We start from the raw sequence: 25,423 nt of genomic DNA, 5'->3' as shown, positions 1-25,423 counted from the left end.
CACATGTGCACATAAACCTGCACTTCCCTGCACCGCTTTCCATTTAAAGTGAGATACATGAAAATTATCCCAATTCTACAGGCCTACATCAAAAGTGGAAAATAAACACGTCTCATATGACTTGGTGTTCCTTATACTGTAGATATTCACTGCTACTGGATCACAATTGTATTTAATGGGTTAAAAGCACTGAAACCATTGTTAAGGACTCTTTAATTTATCCATTTTGAGGAGTAGATGAAGTGAAAAGAATATAAAGAACTGAGAGAAAAAAAAAATACATCTATGTTGTCCCAAACTATTCATATATACGTTAGTCCTCTTAGTGAAGTTAGCTGTTAAGCTACTTGTTCAAAGTAAGCAAGACAAGTATAAAGCAATAGATATGCCCAGTAGTGCAAAAATCAGTGATTTCAACATTTCAGACATTGTTTATCTGAATAAGCAACTATTCTAGGATTATTTAAAGAAATATATCATTAATACCTGAACTTCCGAGTCAAAAGAAAAAAGGTTCTGTCTTCCATCTCCTCTACTGAGTTTGTTCAGCTGTTCAGTTTCTCTTCCATACTAAAATTAAAACAAACATGTATATATACACACACACACAAACACGAAACATTACTTCATTTCCTTCAAAACAGTATTAAATGCCATTTAATTATCTAGTTTATGTGAAACTAGCAATCTGCCACAGCTTCAAAAATATACTATTCTCCATTTCCAAGCACTTAAGGTGGATAAAGAATGCTTGCTGGGCAGAGAGTCACAGTCACCATGACCCATAAATAAGCTATAGATCAGCTTCTTATACTTTCTATATGCCTTTTATAATACCAAGAATACTGTTCAACCCATAGTACAAAAAAAGAAATACAAGAGACTTTGGATGTAAAAGAGAATAAATGAGAGAAAACACTATCTTTGACATATCAATGGTGCTATCCATGGAATATTCTACACAATTCTGATTCCATCACTTTAGGAAAAACATAATGGGCTCTACGGTCTGGAATGACAAAGACTCAGAGGGGATACATTAAAATCTACAGGGGATCATGAGTGCGTTCCTAAATTTTGGAAAACAGCTTTGAAGCTTAAGAGAACGGTAAATTTAAACTAGAAAAAAGTAACATCTAAACCTGTGTAACTTATTAGTTCAGGAAGAGGAATAAAGTAAAAATATAAATAGGTTTGGCAAGGATTTAAATGAAGAAATGGGTCATAACCTTCTAATCTATTATAGTAGAGAGTCCACAGAGTAATATATGTAACCTACTAAGATAGGTATGATAATCCCCTCTACACTTTCAAAACTGGCTCACTTCAAACACCAAAGAGCAGAGTAACTGACACAAACGCTGTCTGTTAACCAAAATCTTTATCTGATGAAATTATTCATATACATATACATAGGCATTCACATATAGAAAGACTATGATTTTCATACAAAACATATACAAATCATTAGATTGAATATCATGTTCAATCTTCATCAAGAGCCCCTTGAATGAAGAATAGTTAGTGTATGAATGGCATACAGTAACTGAACTGAATAAGAAGTAGCAGATAAAATTAATAAAGTCACAAAAGTCTAGAAGTACTTCTTGGCATCTAGGGAAAAAAAATAACATTTTCCAAACTGTTAGTTGGCACTTACAGGTCCAGCTTTAGGAGTGTAACTTTTCTTTTACCATCTCTACCTGTTTCACTCACTTGTTGTGGTTTTTATCTTAGAAACGACATTGCCACATGGAATCCAGCATTCAAACTTTAATAGCTAATCCTGCATTGTCTCAGTTGAAGGCAAGTTGCCATCAGAAAGATGTACCTTCATCAGTTCCGGATGCATGCTCCGTTCCAAACTGGCCATGATGTTCTCGGCTTTTCCTTGGCTGCTAGTTTCATCATCTGCGAATTCATTAAAAGCAGATGTTCTAAACCATGCAGACCATTACTAATCACCTAAGTGGAATATCCTAACTATCTCTCTCTCCCATCCCAACCTCTCCTACTAGATTTATTGCAAAGAATTTTGATTATGAAAGCACAGGGAAAACTCTAATGGACTTTTGAAAATCTGCCATGAATTCCCTATCTGTTTCAGTCTGGTTATATTTCATATGTCAGAGCCCATGTAGCATCAACTCTTAAAAAAAAAAAAGAAAGAAAGAAAAGAAAACCCTATCAACCTCCATAGTCACTTTTAATGAAGAAGTAGGTCAACCTTCAAGATTAAGAGTTCTATATTCACTCTACACAAAGGACATTCCCATGGATTAAAGACAAGGGCTTTACCTCAATAATGAATCATTTAAAAATTCTGACCTTGTGCTGTCTCTACCGTCTCCTTTTTCTCTTGCACTAAACTGTCGGTATTGATCTGAATAATCTTTTTCAAAGTTATCAACCATTCCTCCATTTCCTGCTCAGTTTCAGCAGCCAGATAATGGCTATACTTATCTAACATCTTGAGTTCAAAAGCATGACGGCGCATTTTGGGGCACTGGAGGGGGGAAAAAAAAAGACGTGTTCAGTTAGTTTAGTTGCCCTTTTAATATTAGATTTCATTAGTTTATTTATTTTTACCTCAGCTCAGCACATATGTACGTCAATACTTTCATGAAAGAATTGCTTCTTTCAACAAGGAATAGAAATTCCAAGACGATGAATGACCATGTCAAACATCTTATTTATTCCCCTCAGTACTGAGCACAGCAGTACATGCACAAAGTTGGCATAAAATACTACACGTTGAGTGAGTATTATCATTTAAGGCCTTCTGACATCCTCCACATTTGGATAATCAAACTACCACCATAAAAATAAGCAAATGTTTTACTATTTCCACCCTGCTTAAAGTTTTCCTGGCATATTCATAGATTTTCAAAATCAGCCCTTAAAAACAAGCTTAAATGTGACCTGAAATAAACCTGGTACTTGCTTTATATCACACCATAAAATGCAATATCACTATCTAATTCACTCTGCCATGCAGAATATGAAATGCATCACAGTGGCATAAAAGAAGACTGTAGTTGGGTCATATTAAATTGTGGCTCTCCATAAAAATGATGGAAATGGCCCAGGCTGAATACTAGCACATAAGGAAAATAAAAGCCTCTTCCTTTCCTCAAACACGATGACACCTCTTTTATATTACCACCTTCTCTGTCATGACAAAAGAAATGACACACTCTCCCCCCCTCCCAAATACCTCAGCATTAATTTCAAGAAAGGCTCATGAATCAATAATTTTCCAGTGCATGGTCATCATTCAAGAAGGAACCAAGAAAAGTTCCTCCTTCTCATCTTCAAAGCATAGTAAAGAATGAAATTAAACTGCTGTAGCAAGTCATAAAGATTTATATATTTGAAAATATTTGGGAGGAGGGAATCATAAATAGAGGGGAAAGCAGAGTCTGGGAGCACCAGAAAAGGAGGTCAATCCAGACTAGAGCTAATTGAGAAAATCTGGGAATTGTATGTGCCTTCTTCCTTTCAGTAGATAAGAAAGCTGTCACATATATATATATATATATAAAAGAAGGCAACTTCTATTCACATAGATCTTTATATCTTTTATATTTTATGTTTTAAAGTGTTTCTTCACTTGCTCCTCATGACAATCTCATTTGATAAAGCGAGTAGATATTATTAATCCCACTTTACAGTTCTGAAAACTAAGATTCAGGTAGGTTGAGGGTGTTGAACCAACATCTCCTGCCTTCCACTCAATGCAGTGCTCCTTCTTGCCGACCAGGCCACCCCGGCTCTGTAGTGATGGCTCCTATCCCAGGGTCAATCAACTTCCTATTTACTCATCTCTCTGCCCTCTGCTTCCCACCCCATCCCTGCTAACCCTAATGTCCCTGCCTCCTCAGTAACTCAAATCAGCAAACATTTGTTAAGCCCCTACTGTATGTACAACTCTGCTAATTACTATAAGGGACCCAGACATGAATATGACATGGTCCCTGTAATCCAAAAAGGAACGTGCAGAGCTAAGTACAGTGGTGGCACAGGGGAGGTGGAGCTTAATTCCATGAGGGTGAAGAAGAACACAAAAAATGTTTCACGCCACAAGTCCCATTTGAGCCAAGTCTTAAAAGATAAGATTCAAACAGGAACAGAAGGGGAAGTATATGCCAAGCAGAGAAGCAACTGTAAGAAAGGCACATAGGCGTGAAACTCAGTGGAGTGCTCAGCCTGGTGTGACTAGAGCACAGAATGTGTACGGGGATGCCGGGGGGATGGGGTTAGTAAGGAGAGTAAGGTCACATCACTGCGGGCCTGCAATGCCCTGGTAAGAGATTTCGAGTTCACTCTGCAAGACAATAAATCAAGAGCCAAAAGGTTTTGAAGAGACAAGTGAAGGACCCCATCTACGTCTTAGGAAGCCGGACGACACATCAGAAGGCAGGAAGGTGAGACTCTAGGCAAGAGAGGATAAAAGGGGGAACCAGAGGAAGACAGTGAGAATGGAAAGAAGGTAAGAGATTCAAGAGGCACTCTGGAGCAGACTCCAAAGGACTGGGTAGACACTTGAATAGTGGCACACAGGGAGAGTGGGAACTCTGAGGAGGATTCCGAATTGCTAGTATGAATGTTTTGGTGGATGCAGATGTCATTAACCAAGGCAGAAAAATACTGAGGTTCTTAATAGTTGATCAATAACCCTACCTGAACAACATCAATGCAGGCGTCCAAGTAGATGCAACCTTTAGATTCTTTTGAATTTTTCTCATCTTTATAGGAATTGAGAATATACGAACCATCAGGCAGCTGGGTTAAGTAAAAATACCGTCTCTTGAACACCTATCGGGGAAAAACCAGCAGTGACACATTTGTTATGTATACATTGCATTTGAACAAAAAACCTTGAAGGGCTTGCCACACGCATTATATCTGGACAATCTTCAGACAACTTGGGGAAGTCATTAGGAATTACCATTATCTTGATTTTGTTTTAAGATGGAGAGCTTGAAGTCAAGTGGTTTACTCTCAGTCAAATATCTGGAGAAGAAGTTTTAACACTTTAAAGTTCATAAAGCATTTTTGTATCTGAATCACTATCCATTTCGCTACAGCATCCTTCTCCTGTTTAATTGCAAACCATGACTGGATTCTTATAATTTCGTTCACCTCACCACAAATCCAAGGGTGTATACACATACACACATACACACACACACACACATACACCCTCTATCATATAGTTACATCTCACCTGCACATCTTATTGCACTCACCTATGCTGCTCCAGTGTCCCCACTCCCGAGAGTCCAGCTTATAACACACTCACAGGGAAATACTGAGAGCAATTAGTTGCCACCAGTTGCTGTTCAGCGCCCTGTATGCTGAGATTTGAGTCAAAAGGCCCAATGTGATTGGGCCACGCGTTTGAAATTAGGGATTCACAACAGTTAAGGAGTAGCCTGCTGCTACAACTCACAGCGAAGCCCACAGGAATGGGGAAAAGGAGGAAAAGACAGCCTGATTCATTTATTCTGCCCCTCTACTCTCCCTTAAAAGACTCCTGGACCTGATGAAGGAGGTGGAAAAAGGGTTAGGGTTAGGATTCAGAGCTCTCTGATGAATCTATGCTTCTTTCAGTAAGCCACAGACTGCAAGCTGTGTTCAGCATTTGTTATAGTAAAATTCCCCTGGTTAAGAGATCTAAAATCATTTCAGGGCGGGAATGGGAAGACAGACTAGGAAATAGCCTCTTGGTGATCATATTGAAGAAATGCATTCCTATGCATCTTGTCTTACTCACAGAAGTCAGCTTTAAGACCTAAGCTAGCCATTTTCAATCACCCATCTGATAATCCAGTATGATCTCTGACTATTTTAAGAACTTTAATTATGGAAAGAGTATTATTTGGCAAGATTATTCTTGAAAACTACTTAACTCCTGGCAAAGTATCTAAAATATCAACAATTCATTTCTCCATGGCATGAGAGTAAGCAAAATATAGAAATAGGTTAAGGGGCATTTCTTTTAAGGAAAACCAGTAAAAAGAAATCATACGCTTGTAGTTATTTTTGACTTGTTCAAATATCACTGATTTTAGAATGAATGACAAAAATATACCAGTGTGAGGAACACCCTAACAGGTTAGACTGGTAAATGCTTACTGCTTCTATTTCAGGGAGGGGCCCTGTGGGCTATATGGTATCAACAGAAAGAAGTCCAAGAAGAAAATACCACTTTGTTTTTCAATGCCAATCAAGTAAATATTACTGCATCAGTATACAAATGCACAGAAAGTGTGTGTGTGTGTGTGTGTGTGTGTGTGTGAGATCTCATTTTACCCACATTTAAGTTTACTGCAACTATAATGAAGACATCTAGATTCATATATAAGGAAAATGTTAATCATAACAGTGATCATATATATATGTGTATATATAGATATATATATTTACGTTTGCTTATTTTCATGACAGTGGTTCGTATCTGTTATTAAATTGATGGAACCACAAGACCTAAAATGACATAATGAGCTGATTTCAAATGAACAAAACACCACTTTTTAGAAGTTATCACAATACTTATGTATGACAAAAATTAAAATACATTTTCCAGGCAAAAATTAACATTAAAAAAATTACAACCAGATTAGAATCTGAACCATGATCAAATCTAAAACTCAAAGTTCATAGATTCAGTGGTATAGTCTATAGACTCCATTGGCAGAGTCCTTAGCCAGCAACAGAGGAAGGGAAAACACAGAGCAAAACATCTGTGGCACAGAGTCAAATTATAGCCTGCAAAATTTTTTTCATGTGCAGCTCCCTCACCAAGCAAAGATGTTTTGTGGCAGCCGCCATTTCCAATATTAGCAAAGCACGATCATCACAATAGAGATGGAAAGGGATCTGAAATTACAGTAAATCACTTCCTGTAACATTGCAATTATGTCTAAATGTGACACTGAGGTAAGGGAGCTCGTGAATCTGGGGAGAGAGCAGATGCCTGAAAGTCATACGATCTTGATTCTCACCCAGCACTCCTGCTCCCCAGCAGTGAAACTGTCCTCAAGACTTGGCTTCTCTCTGTTTCCTCACTTGTAAAATGATGGGATCAGATCAAATGATCTGTAAGATCCTTTTTTTTTTCATGATCTACAAATAATTTTATTGAAAATGGACAAATAACACAGCAGCCTTCCCAGCTGGGGGCCACACTCCCCAAGCGATTTCCTACAGGCTTAAAGCACTCAGTTTGCACAGTAAGGACATTTTTTAAAAAACCATTTCTAGAGACAGCAGACTCTGCCCCAACGACAGATCTGTAAGATCTCGAAGACGTCTTCTCATTCTAATATTCTATGATATACGTTGGGTTTCCACTTCTGGGAAGCTTTTAAGGTACTTTTCAAAGAAGAAAGGAGTATCCTAAATCTCATATGGAACCAAAAAGGGAAGTCAGAAACAGGACTTTTTTTAATGTTGCTATTTAGGGTACCCGTCTACGCTGTTTTTTTTCCATTTCGAAAAGAAGACAACTGTTAAAATAATGACTATATAGAACAGTGGTAATTACCCTATATCATACCTTTCATCTGAAGGCCTCAAGTCCTTTGTAACCAAGAGCTAATTCTTTTAACGTCACTTGAGGATAAGCATTGTTATCCACATTTTACCTAACAGCAAACTGAGAGACCAAGACCTCACTCAAGTTCACACAGACAAGTCGATGGTAGAACTGGAATCAGAATCATAGGACAATGACAAAGAGAATCTTGCCCAAACCTTCCAATGGCTTCCCATCAAGGTTAGAATAAGACCCAAAATCCTTCCCCCATAGCCTGGGATGATGTGCAGGCTCTGGCCTTGGATTATCTCTTGGATTTTATTTCTAATTATGCTGCTCCAGCTATACTGGCTTACCTGCTGTTCCTCAAACAAAAAAGCCTTCTTCGGGCCTTTGCACTTCATGTCCCCTTGGCCTGGAAGCCTCTTGCCCCACATATCCACAGCTTCTTTCAGGTCTTCACTTGAATTTTACCTCCTCCGAGAGGCCTTCTATGACTACCTGCCCTCATGGCGGCACCTTATTTCATCCTTTTCATAGAATGATCACTATCCATATATATCTTATTCATCTATCTATTTATTTATTTGCTGTCTGTCTCTTTTAAACTGTTAAGGTCCAAGTCTCATCCACTGCTGTAGCCCCAGTACCTGTAACAGCGCCTGGAGAGCAATAAAATTTTGCAAAATGAATGAGGAATTAATGAATAATTCATTCTCCAGTACAGATTCTCCAGCGGTTTCATCGAACAGAAGGGTGTTTCTCTGTAACGCCCATATTCTTTTTCCTCCTCCGCACCTTTATTATTTTTCCTAGATGGTGAACACAGCTGAAAATTCCCCACCGTACTCAGTGAGAGGCATGGTTCCTCATGAGTGCCCCACTCAGACCACACAGAAGAATAAAATAGAGAGTTAGCCAAAGGAGATAATTCTCTGAGAACAGGTCCTGCCAAGTCTCCTGAAGGCCCTGAGCTGTCTGGATGACAACCTTTTGCACATTTACCATATGACCCTTTCTGGAGCAGGAACAAAGGCCTTTTGTCACTCGGTTGAATCAAAGATGGAAGGCCAGAAAGTTTGAGCACCTAGCATCCTCAAAATGAGGACAGCCTTTTATCATTTTATATAACAAATCTCAAGGGTGTTTACCTACGTGTGTTCCCTAGAGGGTAATTATTTACTGCTAAGTTCTATGAACCAGGAGCCCTGAGAAAGGATGGTCTGAAGGCAAAGTAGGTGGGCCAGGAGCAATGTAGAAATGGGGCGGGGGAAACTTACTTGACTCATGTCTCAGATAGAACGGGAAAAAAGAGGCAGAGAGGAAAAGGAGAAAGCAGGAGAGCAGGAGACACACTGGGTCTCAGAGCTGTTCGAAGCAAAGATGAAAGAAACAATGGGGAAGAAAACCCCACGACTTATCAGAAAATTGAACTGCAGTTAATTATACCAGAATGTCAGGAACGCCATCCTGCTGAATACCCTTACCAGTAGGTTGGCAGCCTAATATATCACTCATCACTCTCCACTGTATCATTTTACAGTCCTACCAAGTTTTAATATATTACATAGGTCTACTGTCTGGGAGACTGGTTAAAAATCAAATAGCTTTTCTTTGATAATTCTATCATATCTAGGCACTGGAGATTTTTTAACTATTTAGTTTGAAGCAAAGTCTAAAAGGAGGGGTCTACAATCCACCCTTCTCATTAGAGACAAATTAATTTATCTTTCTTAGAGCATGTCATGGTCCTGCTCAAATTTCCAATGACCCTCAGTTACCCATATGGTAAGGCTCCCATGCCTGATGTGGTATTCAAGGTGCTCTCACAATTCTACTAATAATATAAAATAATAACAATCTGTGACATCTGCGGAGTGCCTACTACGTTACAGTTTCTGGCTAAGTGCTTTTCTCATATTACATCAGTGAATCCTCATAATGACCTCATGTGGTAAGTACTGTTATCATCTCCATGTTACAGAGGAGAAACTGAGGCACGGGGCAATACCAAAGGACCAAATCAACTCCATCTCCCATGACTACCCAACTTCACCTAACACACTTGTCCTGTACACACTGCCTGCCACCCTCACCTCCTTTCTGATTCCCTTCCTTGGAGGCCCCACCTCCTTCAAGAAGCCTTCTCTGACCCCAGATCACAGTGATCTGGACTCATATAGCACTGGGTCTCTGTACCACCTTGAAACAATACATTATTATTGTGTGTCTCATCTCCCCAAACAGGTTTAAACTCTACATGTTACACCTCTCTTTCTCTCTACCCTCCACAGTGCCAACACCTTGTACTAAAAAGGTATTCAAGATATATTTGGTGATGATGAACTCATTGATTCCTAATATTGTCTGGCACATAAGAAGCCCCTAATAAATGGTTTTAAACAGTCACCAATGAATGAGGGAAAAGTAAACATAAAAAAAAACAAATTAGTGAGAAATCCCTTACCTGGTAAAATGAGTGTAATCCGTTTGTTAGCTGTGAGAGATGGACTGGGAGACTTGAGCATGCAGTGTATTAATATATCAAAAAGAAAAGATTTCCTCTTCTCTTTGTTCCAGTAAACATAGTGACCTTGGCCTCCCAGCAATTATTTTAATATCATCTGTGTTTTCTTAGGTAAAATCCTCTTTTGATTTGCTGTTCTCCCACTGCAGAAGGCCAAAAACCCTCCCGTAACAGTCAAAGAATAAGTGAGAACTTTTAGACTCTGGATATATAACAAATGGCTCTGTTTTGTGCAAAGAAGAAAAATAAAAAAAGAAAAAAGAAGAAGGAAAGAGAAAGAAGGAAAGAAAGAAAGGAAGGAAGGAGGGAAGGGAGGGAGGGAGGGAGGGAAGGAGGAAGGAAGGAAGGGAGGAAGGAAAGGAGGGCACCGGAAGTGAGTCATACATCAAGCAGTTGAACTTGCAACCCTGATAACATACCCAGACACTTCAATGTTTAATTGCTAAGAACGGGGAGGAGGGAGCTTGAGGAATGTGACCAAATTGAGCCAAGAAGATGCATAAAGGTGGGTGTCCCAATGGGTTGGCCAAGAATCTATAGCAGATTTTTTTTAAATGAAAAACCACCGTCAAGATCAGATTCTTCCTTATTCCATACATCATTATACCCCTTAGGAAAAACAGTTCTAAATACCACGGGAAGGTCATGTCCAATATCAGAGCTATCTAGTCCACACTAAATTCCTTCACTGATATGGAGAGAAGCTGAGAAAAGCAGATGTCTCTAGCAGCTACTTGGGAAAGAGAGCATGGAGGCTTCTGTTAGCACTGGAGTTTCTGCCTGACGGATCATTTATTCTCTATGCTATCTAAAACTTCTCTCCAAAACTTTCCCAGGAGCTGAAGAGTGGCAGTGGGGTGTGTTCTCATTATCTAGAAGGTACAAATTGGGGAAATTAATCACCTATGACAAGGCTTGTCTTGTTTTAACATGAACACCGAGAACAAAGCAATTATGAGCTGAGTAAGGTGGTCACCGTGCCCAGACAACCAACAGAGCTTCTGCGAGAGCTGCGTGTGGCCAACAGCCGCCTCCGTGAAAGGACATGCTCGGGCACTGAGAACTGTGACTTGGAGAGTGACACACATCATTAGCAGCTCTCCTGTAGCCTGGGTTCCTCGCGGCTAGTTCTCAGCCGATAATGGGGAAGCTCAGCAAGCACTTCTGGGAAAATAATGACAACTGCAGAAAATGGTGCAGGCTGTATCTAAACTGACCTAGCTGGCGGAAAGGTGTATACTGGGGAAAATACAAAGGTTTATTCCGTAAATACGGGGTCTTCCAACCTTCCAGTATGAAGAACTCAGCTTAGTTCCTTCACCAGCCCCTTTTCCCTAGAGCCCGTCACCATCGACTTGAATGTTCTTGCAAAACTGTCTGGCAGCTAGTTAGGGAGGTTGAACTTTCTAAAGCAGCCCATATACAAATTACTTTGGCTACATTATTCACATCGCATCACAGGTCATGTGGTTGCTTTCTCAAAAGAACTTATAAAGTAGGAGTCTTCTGATTTCCTTTTATCTACTGGACGTTGCGGAGTCTTTTCTAACCCTCTTTCCTCCATTTTTTTCTTTCTAACCTTCTCTCATGATTCTATCTCTTCCTTCCTGGCCATTAGATTGCCTTATTTCTGAGAGTCAAAAGGGCCAGGAAAAGGACTCAGACTTGTTGATAAAAAACAGTTTAAAGTGGTCATGCATGATTTCAAACTTTCCAAAGGACTGATTCTACATAGTTTTTAAAATCCAGAAATTTTTAAGTGAATAAAGATCTGTAAACTTACACCTCACTCTAAAAGACACCAAGCTGCCCTGCTTTAATCCTGTCATCCCCAGAAGGATCTGCAGGCCGGTGTCAAAGCACAGCGCATCAAAGAAGTGCAGATAAAACAGGAGGGAAGACGCATGGCTCCCGTAGGCTGCTACTTGCCAATGAGTCATGATTAATACCCAGATCCTTCTGCTGTAGTTTGCCGGTTAGCCTGCTGTGTATTTGCAGGGGCTGTCAACACTTGAATTTCCTAACAGAAACGGTTCTTTGCTCTCAACTCTGCGAGCTCTAGCCCTGTGGTGCTCATTGCTGAAGCCAGCAAAGCTTGTCATCAGTGTGGGCTGGAGTTCCTTGCAGGCAGGGGACTCTGGATGCACCAAAGGTAAACCTGCCACCACGATCAGGAAAGTGACTCAGCCAACAGCATACGTGAATCATCTTCCCATTTGCTTAGGAGAGGCATTAATATGCTTCACTTCAAAGATTTACATGGCAGAAACAGATATGCAGAATTTTTCCTTTCAGAATGCCTCATGAACTCTGCAGCCCTTTACTGCAGTTCTTCTGTCTATGCCTGAGCCAATCCAGGCCTGAAGCAGGAAGAATGTGTATGATCCCCCATCCTGTACAGGGCACCTAGGGATACAAGCCTGAGGTCTCCAGTGCACCTCAGTTCATGGGCCGGGATTTCTGCTTTGGCCCTCACTCCAACCTCCAGCCTGACAACTACGAAACTGCCACCCATGCCCAATCCTCCCCCTGCCTTGCTCCATACTCACACGCCCTCTGTTTATGTAGGGAGAGAGAGCACAGTAAACGCTGCAAGTTTCCACGAATTTCAACGATGCTAAACTAAATAAGAGTTAAAACATAGTTCTTATAGGAAAAAAAATATCTTGGCAAAATCCCTGAAGCCTTTAACTGAATCTGGCTGGACCTTTATCTGGAGGTAAAACCAGAAGAACATAGGGTGTATTTTCAGCTCCCAGAAATCCAAAATGGAGAGCCACAATCCATAATAAAGAATAGCTGGGATAAATGAAATCCGTAACCAGAGACAATTCCAAAGCTCATTAACGGCCTTTATATTTCAAATTATTCCTCACACATTTTTTTTTTAAAGAACTGTGTAGCACATATGACCAAATTGGTTTACTCTTCTTCTCCTTCCTCTGCCTACTGTTTGGTAGAGGTTTTAAAAGAAATAAGTGTTTTTATCTTATGTGAATTATATGTCACTTAAAAAAAAAAAGAAGAAAGAAGCGGCCAAAATATGAACAGCTGGGGATAAAAAAGAGGAAAAGCAAAGAGCCTAGCTCAGCAGCAGCAGAGCAACGTGGTCACCAGGTTGCCTCGGACCCACCCCCCTCCACCCCCCACCCCCCTCCACCCCCCACCCCCCTCCACCCCCCACCCCCCTCCACCCCCCACCCCCTCCCCCACCCCCACCCCCTCCACCCCCCACCCCCCTCCACCCACCCCCCCCACCCCCCCTCCCGCCCCCGCTTCATGAATTTATGGTTCCTGCCTGGCCTTTGTAAGCAGTGGAGTTTGCAATCTCAGGGGTAGACAATACAAAAGCTAAACAATCAATCTTTGACTAACTGATTGAATTGCTTTTCTATTTCTGTTGTAACAAACTACCACAAACTTAGAGGCTGAAAACAACATAAATGTATTATCTCACAGTTCCGGAGGTTAGAAGTCTGACATGGATCTCACTGGGCTAAAATCAAGGTTAGAGCAGAGCTGTGTTCCTTCCTGGAGGCTCTAGGGGAGAATCCACTTCCTTGCCTTTTCCAGCTTCCATTTCTTGGCCCTTTCTCCATCTTCAAAGCCAGTAACACAGCATCTCTCTCTGACCCTGTTTCTGCCCTCACATCTCTTTCCCCAACTCTCCTCTTCTGCTTCCGTCTTCCAGTTTAAAAGGACCATGATGATTACATTGGATAATCCAGGCTAACCTCCCTACCAGCTGATTAGTGATTTTAACTCCCCTTTGCCATGTAAGGGAACATTTACAGATTCCAGGGATTAGGAATGGACACCTTTGCACGGGGGTCTTTATTCTGCCTACTATATTAACCAATCTGTAGTTCACAAATTATGAAAGAAAATTTAAAGCATGCACTTTTTACAGACAACTGTATTTTGATTTATAATATATGAACTCCTTAAAAAGTTATATGTAAAGCAAATTATAATTTAAAGTCATTAGAATAACTCACTATTGAAAGGAATCCTGTGAATTGTTTTGTAAAGATATTAACTTCCTAATGTCTTGTTTTAGGAATCCAGATTTCCATACATTATATTTACTTAATGTTGAACTAAAGCTTAAGTATGGGTAAAGCATTTTAATATTTTGAGAAGGTTAGGGGAAGGGAGTGCAGTCAAAAACCACAGAAGCATTTTCTAACAAACTGCCCAGAATTTTCACCTTCACACATGCACTTCGGAACCCGATAACTCTGATAGGTAATACGATAAACGCCTGAGTCTCACTCACTCAGCTAGGAAGCATCAACAGTGTGCTGATTAAGATCACAGGCTCAGGCATCAGCCTTCCTCGGTTCAAATCCCACCTCTGAAAACTCGAAGCTATACGACCTTGGGTTAATCACTGAATTTCTTCGTGCCTCACTTTCCACATTTGTCAACCAAGAATAATAATAATACCTGTGTCTTAGGGCTGCCATGAGGATTAAAAGAGATACAGAATATGAAACATTCAGCATGGTGCCTGGCACATATTAAGTCATCAATAAGTGGATTTTCTTATCCTCACCATGTGCCGAGGCCCAGGCTTAGGTGCAGGAGACATATAGGAAGCATCCTACCACTTGGATTCGTTATTCTCAGGGCTTGAAAATGAAAGTGAGAACAGGACATGACCACTAAATGGAAAGCAGCAGGCAAAATATTAAATTAAGATAAAATTTGAATCTCCCCTTGGTAGACAACCATGGTTTCTGCTTGCAGGCTGTGTGAAAGACAGAATGACCTTTAATACTTAATGCAAGTGTGAATCATCCTCGGCGAACCACATGATGTTCTATTGAATATCTGAAAGGACAGTTATATTTGGTATCAGAGAATCATTTGGTTTTCTGCTCAGAATCTTCAAGTAGCTTGTTAGTTTTACCTTTGGATTTTAATGGCTCTCCACAGCCTCCCGAACAAAAGCCAACCTCATGTCCGAGGCACTCAAGGCCACACACAAACCCCGTACACAAACTCGCTATTCTGGCCAAACTACAGAAGTCTCTAGTTCTGACAGCACTAAGGTACCGCTTGGTATAGTAGTTAATTTGGTATGTTTCTTATCTAGTCTGGAGGCTTTTGGAGGCCAGGGATCCCATCTTAGCGAGCCATATGTTCCCCACAGTGAACAGCGTATAATAAGCACCTAATTAATACCTGCTAAAGAAATAGAGTACCCTATTTTTCTACTCATTTACATTCATTTCCACACAGGAACCTTTGATGCCTTTTTTGTTTCAAAGCTATTTTCTTCATTCAACTGACAGCCTCCTTTTTAAACATCCTGATTCAGAAGATAATAAGTACATTTCTTTAAAAAGGTGTACTTCTAAATTTATCCTGAGGTTTCAGAGTTCTTAAATTCCATACATTTGTGAGAATCCTCTCACTAAAGATTTTTTTTTTGGCTAGGGCTCCTTGTAAGAAATTTTGAAAAAGAAATATTGTTTCCAGACAGGCTAGTCATGGCAATATCCTTAAAATGATGAAATAATATAATAACTACTTCTTACCTTCATGGTAACCGTGATGGTGCTATTTACATTGGCTTTATGCAACCAGCCTTGTTTTATCACACCGCCCTTCTGAGAACATAAAGATGAGGAATCCTGAAATAGAGCGAAAACCATCAGTAAAGCAGCAGCTGGCTTGGCATCTAATCAAACAGTTGGGGGGCACGAACTAGGCCCTGCCTCACTTTCCAAAGCATAAAGTTCCCCCTACCCCCACCCCCCACCGTGAAGATGCCTGATTAAACTTGAAATTGTTAACTACAGGATGAAAGGCTCTGTGCCGTGCACACAGTAGGCACTCAGTATTTACTGGATCGTATGGACTGTCTTCTGGGAAAGCCTGCATTACATAAACAATCAAACTGCACCTCAAAATGTCACAGACATCCGGGCCATCTGTCCCAAGAGGGATCTATCAGGCAGGAGAGTCCAGATGAATCACCATGCCACATGCCCAGTGCGGGAAAAGCAACTCCACAAGCGCGTCCCACAGGTGGGAAAACATGTTTATACACACATCACAGCCCATTTCACTTGATTTTTCCTAAGCTCCATTTGGAAATGCAACAATTAAAAAAAAATTTTTAAAGACACTCGTCAGCTTGAAAGCTGGCCCCAGATCATTCAAAAACAATTCTTTCCCTCATCTTTTCTCAGGGAAATCTCTCAGCAGAAGTGATCTTGAAGAAACCAGTGCAGTTGCCCCCATCCTTACCTCATCCTTCTCACAGTCCTCATCAATCTCAAACACATGATTGGGAATCTTTTCTGGTCGCAGAGATTTGCTGAAAATACAAGAGAGTTGTCTTAGACACTAAGCAGAACAGACAAAAACAAAAAACAAAAAAAAGCAAGATGAGTAGACTTCTCTCTTTCACAACCAAGGAAACGCCAAGACATAAGGAGAAATTGTTTTCTCCTTTCCAAAGTCAGATTCTCCCCTCTGACTAAACTTGCATTACCTTTTGTAAAAGAACTCCCACATGTGCAGCCAGCAGCAAAGACGTAACTAAGCCCAAACTGCAGAAATTGCAAGGAATGTGTGCCAGAGCTGTCACTGGTGATGGGACCTTATCTTTCCCAGGCCTAAAAGCAACATCAGGTCATTCTGGCTCTTCCATCTGTTTGCTGTATGACCCTGGACTGATCATCTTAGGACTCAGCTTTACAGGACATCTTTAAGACTCAGTTTTCTCGTCTGGGAAAGTGCCTTGAAAACTACAAAAGGCTACACCAAGTCTTATTTCTCCAAAACATCTCCCGTATGATATCCTGTGAGGTTAATAGTATTATGGATGAGAAAGGGGAGAAAAGTGAGGGCTCAAGCGACTGAGTGACTAGCCCAAGGTCATCCAGCTAGGAAGTGGTAGAAGTAAGATTTGAACCCTGACAGTCTGGATCTTGGGCCAGGGTGCTCACGGCTGCCCTTCAACGCAACTCAAAGAGATGTACTTTTGTCAAGAGATGTCTGGGGCCATCAAACTGAGCCAAATGTCTTCTAGCTTTTTCATTGACAGCACTAGAAAATGCTCACTACATTATCCAGAATCAAAGAAAGATGATTTTATGGTCAATATAGATGTATCAAAGCCAAAAAGTGAACTCGTCCATTTTGGAAAAAATTTCAATGAGCAAAGTTAAAATATATCCAATTACCCAAAATACATTTACCAAACATGCTGGTTGTTTGAGGTTTTGCTTTATTATATGTTATAATTGAGAAGCTTCACAAATGGTTTGAAAAAAGGTAAAATGTTTAATAACTCTCCTCTTGAAAGTTTCCCTTAAATTCTAAACTTACCATGGCAACATTCGAAAGTCCCCAGAGAAGTCTTCATACTTGTAGTTTACCACATGCCAATCTGTGCTATAGGTTTTAATACACTGAAAGAAAATAAGAATCTTTAATTTGAAATGTAGGAAAAGTACATGTATACCTGCTTTTTTTATGTCTGGTAATAGGCTGAAAGACTTTTAAAAATCATTTGGGGAATGTTGGTACTGGGATCTTCCTTTGGGGATTAACCGTGTCTTCCTAAACCAGTTGGTGGCAATAAATACCAATTCACATGTTCTCTTGGACACTCTGACTCCAAGTCCAAAGAGTATTCAAATTAAAAAAAAAGACTTCCCTGGTGGTCCGGTGGTTAAGACTTCGCGCTCCCAATGCAGGGGGCCTGGGTTCGATCCCTGGTCAGGGAACTAGATCCCACATGCCGCAACTAAGAGCGCGCATGCTGCAACTACAGATCCCGCGTGCCGCAAGAAAGATCCTGCATGCCAGCAACTAAGACCCGGCGCAGCCACATAAATAAATAAATAAATAAATAAATAAAAGTAAACAATGTCCTTTGCCTTCTAAAAAAAAAAAAAAAGACCATGAATACAAGCTACTTGTGAAAGTATTTAAATTGTATCCTCTATATCACATCATATAGACTTGTTATGTAGGTCAGTTAAGTTCTAGTAATTTTATTTTCCATTTACACTAAAGAAAGAGCATTTTATTTTTTTAAATTTTTAAATTAATTTTGTTGGAGTATGGTTGCTTTACAATGTTGTGTTAGCCTCCACTGCACAACAAAATGAATCAGCCATACACATACAGATATCCCCAAGAAAGAGCATTTTAAATACAGTATATATTTTTAAAATTTTTATTTATTTATTTATTTTAGGCTGGGTTGGGTCTTCGTTGCAGTGCACGGGCTTCTCATTTCGGTGGCTTCTTTCGCTGTGGAGCACGGGCTCTAGAGTACAGGCTCGGTAGTTGTGGCGCACAGGCTTAGTTGCTCTGCGGCATGTGGGATCTTCCCGGACCAGGGATCAAACCCGTGTCCACTGCACTGGCAGGCAAATTCTCAACCACTGCGCCGCCAGGGAAGCCCCTAAATACAGTATATTTAAAATGAATGAATGATGAATTTTCTTCTGTGGCCTTTGAGCCTCTTACCTCTTTGACAAACAAACTCTGGGCCCTCTTCTCACCATCTTCTGGTACAGTGGACTGCACCGTTCTGCGCTGACGACTTATCACCGAGATCTAGAAGACAAAGAACATCCCCGCTCTATGAACCGCCTTGAAAAATGCAGTTTTGTTCTTTAAAGAAGTGCTTGCGAACTCACAGATATATCTTCCATTGGAAACATAAGCAGGTCTCGGAGGGGGTCGCTGTAAATCTGGGTTTTTCTTTGGGTGATAACATTCTCATAGTCCAAGGGCTCAACAACTTTGGTCTTTTCCTTAATGAGAGACGAAAAGAAAGTTAATACTGTCAAACTCACGAGAGAGTAGTTCCTCCTCGTCATGTGTCAAAGATACATTATTTCACCAAAGAAGGGATTATTGATACTCAGCAATTAAAGGAGACACTTTTATGAGAGAAATATTCTCCATAATTAGACCCACACACCGAATACATACATATAAACACAGATCTCTCTGCTAAACACAAGAGTTCAGGAGAGACAGCCCTGTACTCTGCTTATCCGTGTGCCTCCCAACAATTTATTGAATTTAAGGCAAAACAAAAAGTGGCATATATGGAAGCCTGTCAGTTGATATTTACTGAGTATGCACTATTTACTGGGTAACTAAAGGGGAGAAAGTATCAACATTCCTGTGCCTACTTGGTACCAGGCACGCTGTCCAAAGGATGTCTCAAGTTTCCAAATAGCTGGGGCAGGCATGGGTACTGGAGATGCTTGATCCAATGGGCAGGGCGTGAGAGGATGAGGCTCCAGGTGGCAAAGTCAGGGGATCCCTGTGGGACTTCCAGGTGACCCGGCCATTGATAGTAGGGCCACAGCCCGAGGCCAAGGTTACAAGGAGCAGGGTTAGTGACCCTAACAAATCCAGGATGTGACTGATTTAATAAGAGTAATAAGAGCATTTACCGAGCCTTTTCTAGATACCAGGCACCGTGCCAAGTGCTTTCTCTATATTTTTTCACATAAGACTCATAATAACCCTATGAAATAGATTAAATCTTTGTCCCCATTTTACAGATGAAGAAATCCTGGACTCAAAACAAGTTAAGTAACTTGCCCACCTTCAGAGCTGGAATTCAAACCTGAGTCTGTGACTCCAAAGCTCTGTTCTTTCCACCTCGTACAGCCTTTCCTCCCCTGAGAAATACAGGAAAATACTAAAGTTCAAGGTACTGAACTTGGAATAGGATCCCATCACCTACCTTCCTATCATCTATTCCTTCACTGAATTTACCCTGATCTGATACACTGTCTATTTTACCTCTCTGCCTGTTTAAGGGCAGGGATTTCCCTTCATCTGTTCACCACTATAACCCTAGCACCTAGAACAGTACCTGGCACTCAGTAGACATCCAGTCATTAGTGTTGAATGAACTTGGAGATATTCAGATTCTACCAGAGCCATGTCTCAACACACTATTGGAAACCCAGGCAGGTATATATTAGTGATTTCTAGTAATAACGTTTTACTTAAATTATTTTTCTTAATAATTTTATAATGAAAACTGTATAAAGAAAACTTGAATTTAAGATATATTAAAACTTAATATCATAATGGATGAATTTAAGATATATTAAAACTTAATATCATAATGGATGAATTTAAGATATATTAAAACTTAACAGCATAATGGAATAGGGGTTATATTTGTATTTGTGTACATAGTATTTGAGGCAGTCTCCAGTATACTGTATCCAAACAATCCTTTGAGAACCGTTTTTATACACGGTCACAGCTATATCGCAGTTCCATATCCAAAGGGCGTCACAGAGTTTCCTCTGTAAGATTAGTTAGGTGAGAGTAAACCACTCTAACGAATGAGAATCAGTGTTCAACAAGTCTAAAAGGTCCTAACAAAAACAGTATAGAGGTGCCTCAAGAAGTTAAAAATAGAACTACCATATGATCCAGCAATCCCACTTCTGGGTATATACCTGAAGGAAAAGAAATCATTATCTCAAAGAGATATCTGCACTCCCATGTTCACTGCAGCATTATTTACAATAGCCAAAACATGGAAACACCTAGGTATCCATCAAGAGAGGAATGGATTTTAAAAACGTGACATATACATATATACAATGAAATATTGTTCAGTCATAGAGAAGAAGGAATTCCGCTGCTTGCGACAACATGAATAAATCTTGAAGGCATTATGCTAAGTGAAATAAGCCAGACAAAGACAAAGACAAATACAATATGGTATCACTTATATGTAGAATCTAAAAAAAAGTAGAATGGTGGTTGCCAAGGGCAGGGGGATGAGGGAAAACGGGGAGATGTTGGTCAAAGGGTACAAACTTTCAGTTATAAGTTGAGTGAGTTCTGAGGATCTAATGTACAGCATGGTGACTATAGCTAACAATACTGTATTACATACTTGAAATTTGCTAAGAGAGTATATCTTAAGCATTCTCACACACACAAAAAAGGTAACCATGTGAGGTGATAGATGTGTTAATTAATTCGATTGTGGTAATCATTTCCCAAGGTATACGTATATTAAATCACTGTACATTCTAAATATATACTTTTATTTTTCAATTATATCTCAATAAATCTGGGGGAAAAAAGATCCTAACAAAGATATATTTCATTTCAAGTCTTAAATTTGGATTTATTGACCCATGAGATCAAATCAAGCAGATAATCCCTATCATGTCTATGGATACCCGTGCAAAACGAGTTGAAATAAAAGAAAAAAAACTCCTATTTTGTGAACTCAGAGATTTTTCTGATAGGAACATTTGACCCCCTTGTCCCATATCTACCATGTTTCGTGGACCCAAGTGAAAGGACACTGTGACTGCAGCTTGAGCCCTAACACTTAGAGTCTCTGATCAATTTCTCAGAGAAGTTAAGTGAATAAAGCCCCATCTAAGAAGACAAGCCGGGGCTTCCCTGGTGGCGCAGTGGTTGAGGGTCCGCCTGCCAATGCGGGGGACACGGGTTCGGGCCCTGGTCTGGGAGGATCCCACATGCCACGGAGCGACTGGGCCCGTGGGCCACAATTACTGAGCCTGCGCATCTGGAGCCTGTGCTCCGCAACAAGAGAGGCCGCGATAGTGAGAGGCCCGCGCACCGCGATGAGGAGTGGCCTCCGCTTGCCACAACTGGAGAGGGCCCTCGCGCGGAAACGGGGACCCAACACAGCCATAAATAAATTAATTAATTAATTTTTTAAAAAAATTTAAAAAAAAAAAAAGAAGGCAAGCCTTGGGAGATTGGGACTGCTATATATACACTACTACGTATAAAATAGATAACTAATGAGAACTTGCTGTATAGCACAGGGAACTCTACTTCACTTTGCTGTACAGTAGAAACTAACAACGCTGTAAAACAACTATACCCCAATTAAAAACAAAAAAAAAAGGCAAGTCTTACAGACTGAAAATAATTTCAAAGTTTTGCTTTCGGTGCCAACTATCTTCCCAATACAGATTGCAAAAACAGTCCTCCAATTTCATTGTTTAACCTGTTGAATTAGCATCTGTTAATCTTCTCTGCACAATAATTTCACAGGTACCTGCTCCAAGTAACTTTGAAAAAGAAAATCCTCCTTCAGCTTTCTAACCTAGTTGTCAAATTACTATGCTAAAGGATGCGTCAAAATGAATCACTTGTTTAAACGTACAGTATATGCCTTCTAAAAAGGACACTTCCAGCTCTCCCTGTGTTTCAAAGGCCACATATTCATGTTACAGAAAACGAGGTTTCACTTTTCATAGAAAACTGATTCAACTAAGCATTCTCGGTCTTCACTCCTACTCCTTTGTCAGGGGTAGTTCAACTGCAGAAGAAGCTGGGGTGGCTATTCTGGGTCCCACAAACCTTCCCCTAGAAGAAGATCTAGGCCTGTGAATCAGGCTTCATTCTTACAAAAAGAAAAAGAGAAGGATTAAGGGCCCCCTCCCATCCCCCAGCTGCCTCCAATCCCCATTTGTTTCTCCAGCCCTCTCCCCGGAATTAAAAGCACAATTCGAGCTGTCAGTAGGATTCAGCTGTAACTCTGTTGGCATCAGAGACAAGGAAAACCTTTGACTTTTAGAATTACCATGATTTAATGGCAGCTCTGCCCGGCGGTCTAGAACATAACCCTTATCTAACTTTCCTATTCGGCTTTATCATTTGATTATCAGACTTACAGGGTTACCCGAAATAAAGCTTCCATCACACACAAAAAGGGTCTTTCTCTCAGGTTTGGGCACTGCCTTCCTGCCAGTTCGTGCACTAACTGGCCTGAAAAGGTGCTTTTGCCTAACGCAAGAAAACTGTGTTATAATAATCAGTAGTTTAGGGCTTCCCTGGTGGCACAGTGGTTAAGAATCCGCCTGGGAAGAGAAAATGGCCCTGCTGTGCTACAACCGAGGCTGCGGCCAGCGCTTCGATCCCGAGACCAATTCCGATGACGCTTGCACATACCACCCAGGCATTCCAGTCTTTCATGATGCATTAAAGGGTTGGTCTTGCTGTAAGAGAAGAACAACTGATTTTTCTGATTTTTTAAGCATTGCAGGCTGTACGAAAGGAAGGCATGATAGTGAGAAGCCACCCGAGCCAGTCAAACCTGAAGTCAAGACTACTGAGAAGAAAGAACTCTCTGAATTGAAACCCAAATTTCAGGAGCATATCATTCAAGCCCCTAAACCAATAGAAGCAATAAAAAGGCCAAGCCCGGATGAACCAATGACAAATTTGGAATTAAAAATATCTGCCTCCCTAAAACAAGCACTTGATAAACTTAAACTATCATCGGGGAATGAAGAAAATAAGAAAGAAGACGACAGTGATGAAATTAAGATTGGAACCTCATGTAAAAATGGAGGGTGTTCGAAGACATACCAGGGTCCACAGAGTCTAGAAGAAGTCTGTGTATATCATTCTGGAGTACCTATTTTCCATGAAGGGATGAAATACTGGAGCTGTTGCAGAAGAAAAACTTCTGATTTTAATACATTCTTAGCCCAAGAGGGCTGTACAACAGGGAAACACACGTGGACTAAAAAGGATGCTGGGAAAAAGGTTGTTCCGTGTAGACATGACTGGCATCAGACTGGGGGTGAAGTCACCATTTCAGTATATGCTAAAAATTCACTTCCGGAACTTAGTCAAGTAGTAGCAAATAGTACATTGTTAAATGTGCACATTGTATTTGAAGGAGAGAAGGAATTTCATCAAAATGTGAAATTATGGGGTGTGATTGATGTAAAACGAAGTTATGTAACTATGACTGCAACAAAGATTGAAATTACCATGAGAAAAGCTGAACCTATGCAATGGGCAAGCCTTGAACTGCCTGCAGCCAAAAACCAGGAAAAACAAAAAGAAGATACAACAGAATGAGTTGAGAAGGAAAAGAAAGTTATTGACTATTTCAGAATTCTTAATATGTGGTGAAGTGGTGGCTTGCTGCTGTACTCTTGTTTTCTTGTTGTTGTTGTTGTTGATGAATCTGGCGTTTCAGGGTCTACAGTAGGTCCAAGCCAAAGTCAGTTTATCTTTTTGTGCCTCCCGTATCCCTTTTGAGTTACCTAAGACTGATTATTCATTTCTCCTCACTAATAGAACTGTAGTTGTGTCTTATACTTGAAGCAGCTAGAAAATAGCTCACAACAGTTACAGCATTTCGTAGTATATTATGTTAATCAGAGAAATGTAAAGAAACATTTGTTTTTACATTTCTTTTTACATTTCTTTCTTTTATCCTGTAATTAGTAAAGCAAGATGGAATGTCAAACTTTCAATTAGTTTTTTCATGAGTTTGTGTTCCTATGATACTTGAAAATCTTTAAGGAAGAGATGAAGCTCTGCATTCCTTTTTCCACTCAGCAATTACGTTTTGTGGGGGCATTAACTTGAGGTAGTGTAGTAAGTAGTAATGGGGAATATATGCATTGATTAACAAATTTCAATTCATTTACAACTAATTGGATTAAAAATTGCATCAGTACCTATATAACTGGCTAAGCAGTATGATTTAAGAGTATAGGAAAAAAAAAAAAAAAAGAAAAAAAAAAAAAAAAAAAAAAAAAAAAAAGAGTATAGGAAACATCATAAATAAGAATATAAAGGTATCAATTTGGTTAAAATTCACCATTTTATCAGACTAAGCAATAATGTTAAACGTCTTTTTTCCTGACTATTTATAAGGTCTTTGTATGGTGTTATGACTGAATTGTACCTAATTTATAGCCTACACCCTCTTAGAATCTTTTATTAGTTACAAAGATCCGGCCTCCCTGATGGAAAAGTGTCTGTAAAGTTGTTGACTAAAAGGCTTATGGAAATACATTAGGGTATCAGAAAAGTAAATATTTAAGCTTTGCTTTATGACAGCTATTACATGTTAAATAAACAAAATAGCTTATTCTTTTGGAGTTTTTTTTTTTTTAAGGCTTTCATGAACAGCTTGACAATTCTTGGTGATACAATGTTGATTATATATTGTATTTGATTAAATATAGGTATCACAGAATTAGATTGTTTATGCTAATTGAAGTCATTAAAGGATAGTTACTTTTTGAGGCAGTGCAGAGCTCACAAAGAAAACTGATATTAAGACGTGTTATGAAAGCTGAAACTCTGGCAGAACTTAATACGTTTGGGTATGAATTATGTTTATATAGATTAAAATGATTATTTTCTTAAAAAAAAAAAAAAAGAATCCGCCTGGCAATGCAGGAGACACGGGTTCGAGCCCTGGTGCGGGAAGATTCCACATGTCACGGAGCAACTAAGCCCACGAGCCACAGCTACTGAGCCTGCGCTCTAGAGCCCGCGAGCCACAACTACTGAGCCCATGTGCCACAACT

At 40.0% G+C, this 25,423-nt stretch overlaps 2 protein-coding genes across 2 annotated transcripts in view; one reads left to right on the top strand and one right to left on the bottom strand.

The window, feature by feature from the left end:
• Nucleotides 1–25,423, bottom strand: part of DOCK11 (dedicator of cytokinesis 11) — a 189,925-nt gene that overhangs the window by 128,443 nt on the left and 36,059 nt on the right. The window contains exons 2-10 of the mRNA XM_061178676.1: nucleotides 18,743–18,859; nucleotides 18,570–18,659; nucleotides 17,418–17,500; nucleotides 16,332–16,401; nucleotides 15,617–15,712; nucleotides 4,684–4,818; nucleotides 2,329–2,506; nucleotides 1,832–1,911; nucleotides 487–570 (exon numbers count right to left, since the gene is read on the bottom strand). Of these exons, the coding sequence (XP_061034659.1) occupies nucleotides 487–570; nucleotides 1,832–1,911; nucleotides 2,329–2,506; nucleotides 4,684–4,818; nucleotides 15,617–15,712; nucleotides 16,332–16,401; nucleotides 17,418–17,500; nucleotides 18,570–18,659; nucleotides 18,743–18,859 (933 nt within the window). The remainder of the gene's footprint in view (nucleotides 1–486; nucleotides 571–1,831; nucleotides 1,912–2,328; nucleotides 2,507–4,683; nucleotides 4,819–15,616; nucleotides 15,713–16,331; nucleotides 16,402–17,417; nucleotides 17,501–18,569; nucleotides 18,660–18,742; nucleotides 18,860–25,423) is intronic.
• On the top strand, nucleotides 22,949–24,257 carry LOC133082196 (cysteine and histidine-rich domain-containing protein 1). Its single transcript, XM_061178686.1, has one exon. It carries the CDS (start codon nucleotides 22,956–22,958, stop codon nucleotides 23,952–23,954), a length of 999 nt encoding a protein of 332 aa, XP_061034669.1. The 5' UTR covers nucleotides 22,949–22,955; the 3' UTR covers nucleotides 23,955–24,257.

The sequence above is a fragment of the Eubalaena glacialis genome, chromosome X (assembly GCF_028564815.1).
Source record: "Eubalaena glacialis isolate mEubGla1 chromosome X, mEubGla1.1.hap2.+ XY, whole genome shotgun sequence".
NCBI lineage: Eukaryota > Metazoa > Chordata > Mammalia > Artiodactyla > Balaenidae > Eubalaena > Eubalaena glacialis.
The sequence above is the reverse complement of the archived record's forward strand: the minus strand, read 5'-3'. Positions and strand labels throughout refer to the sequence as shown.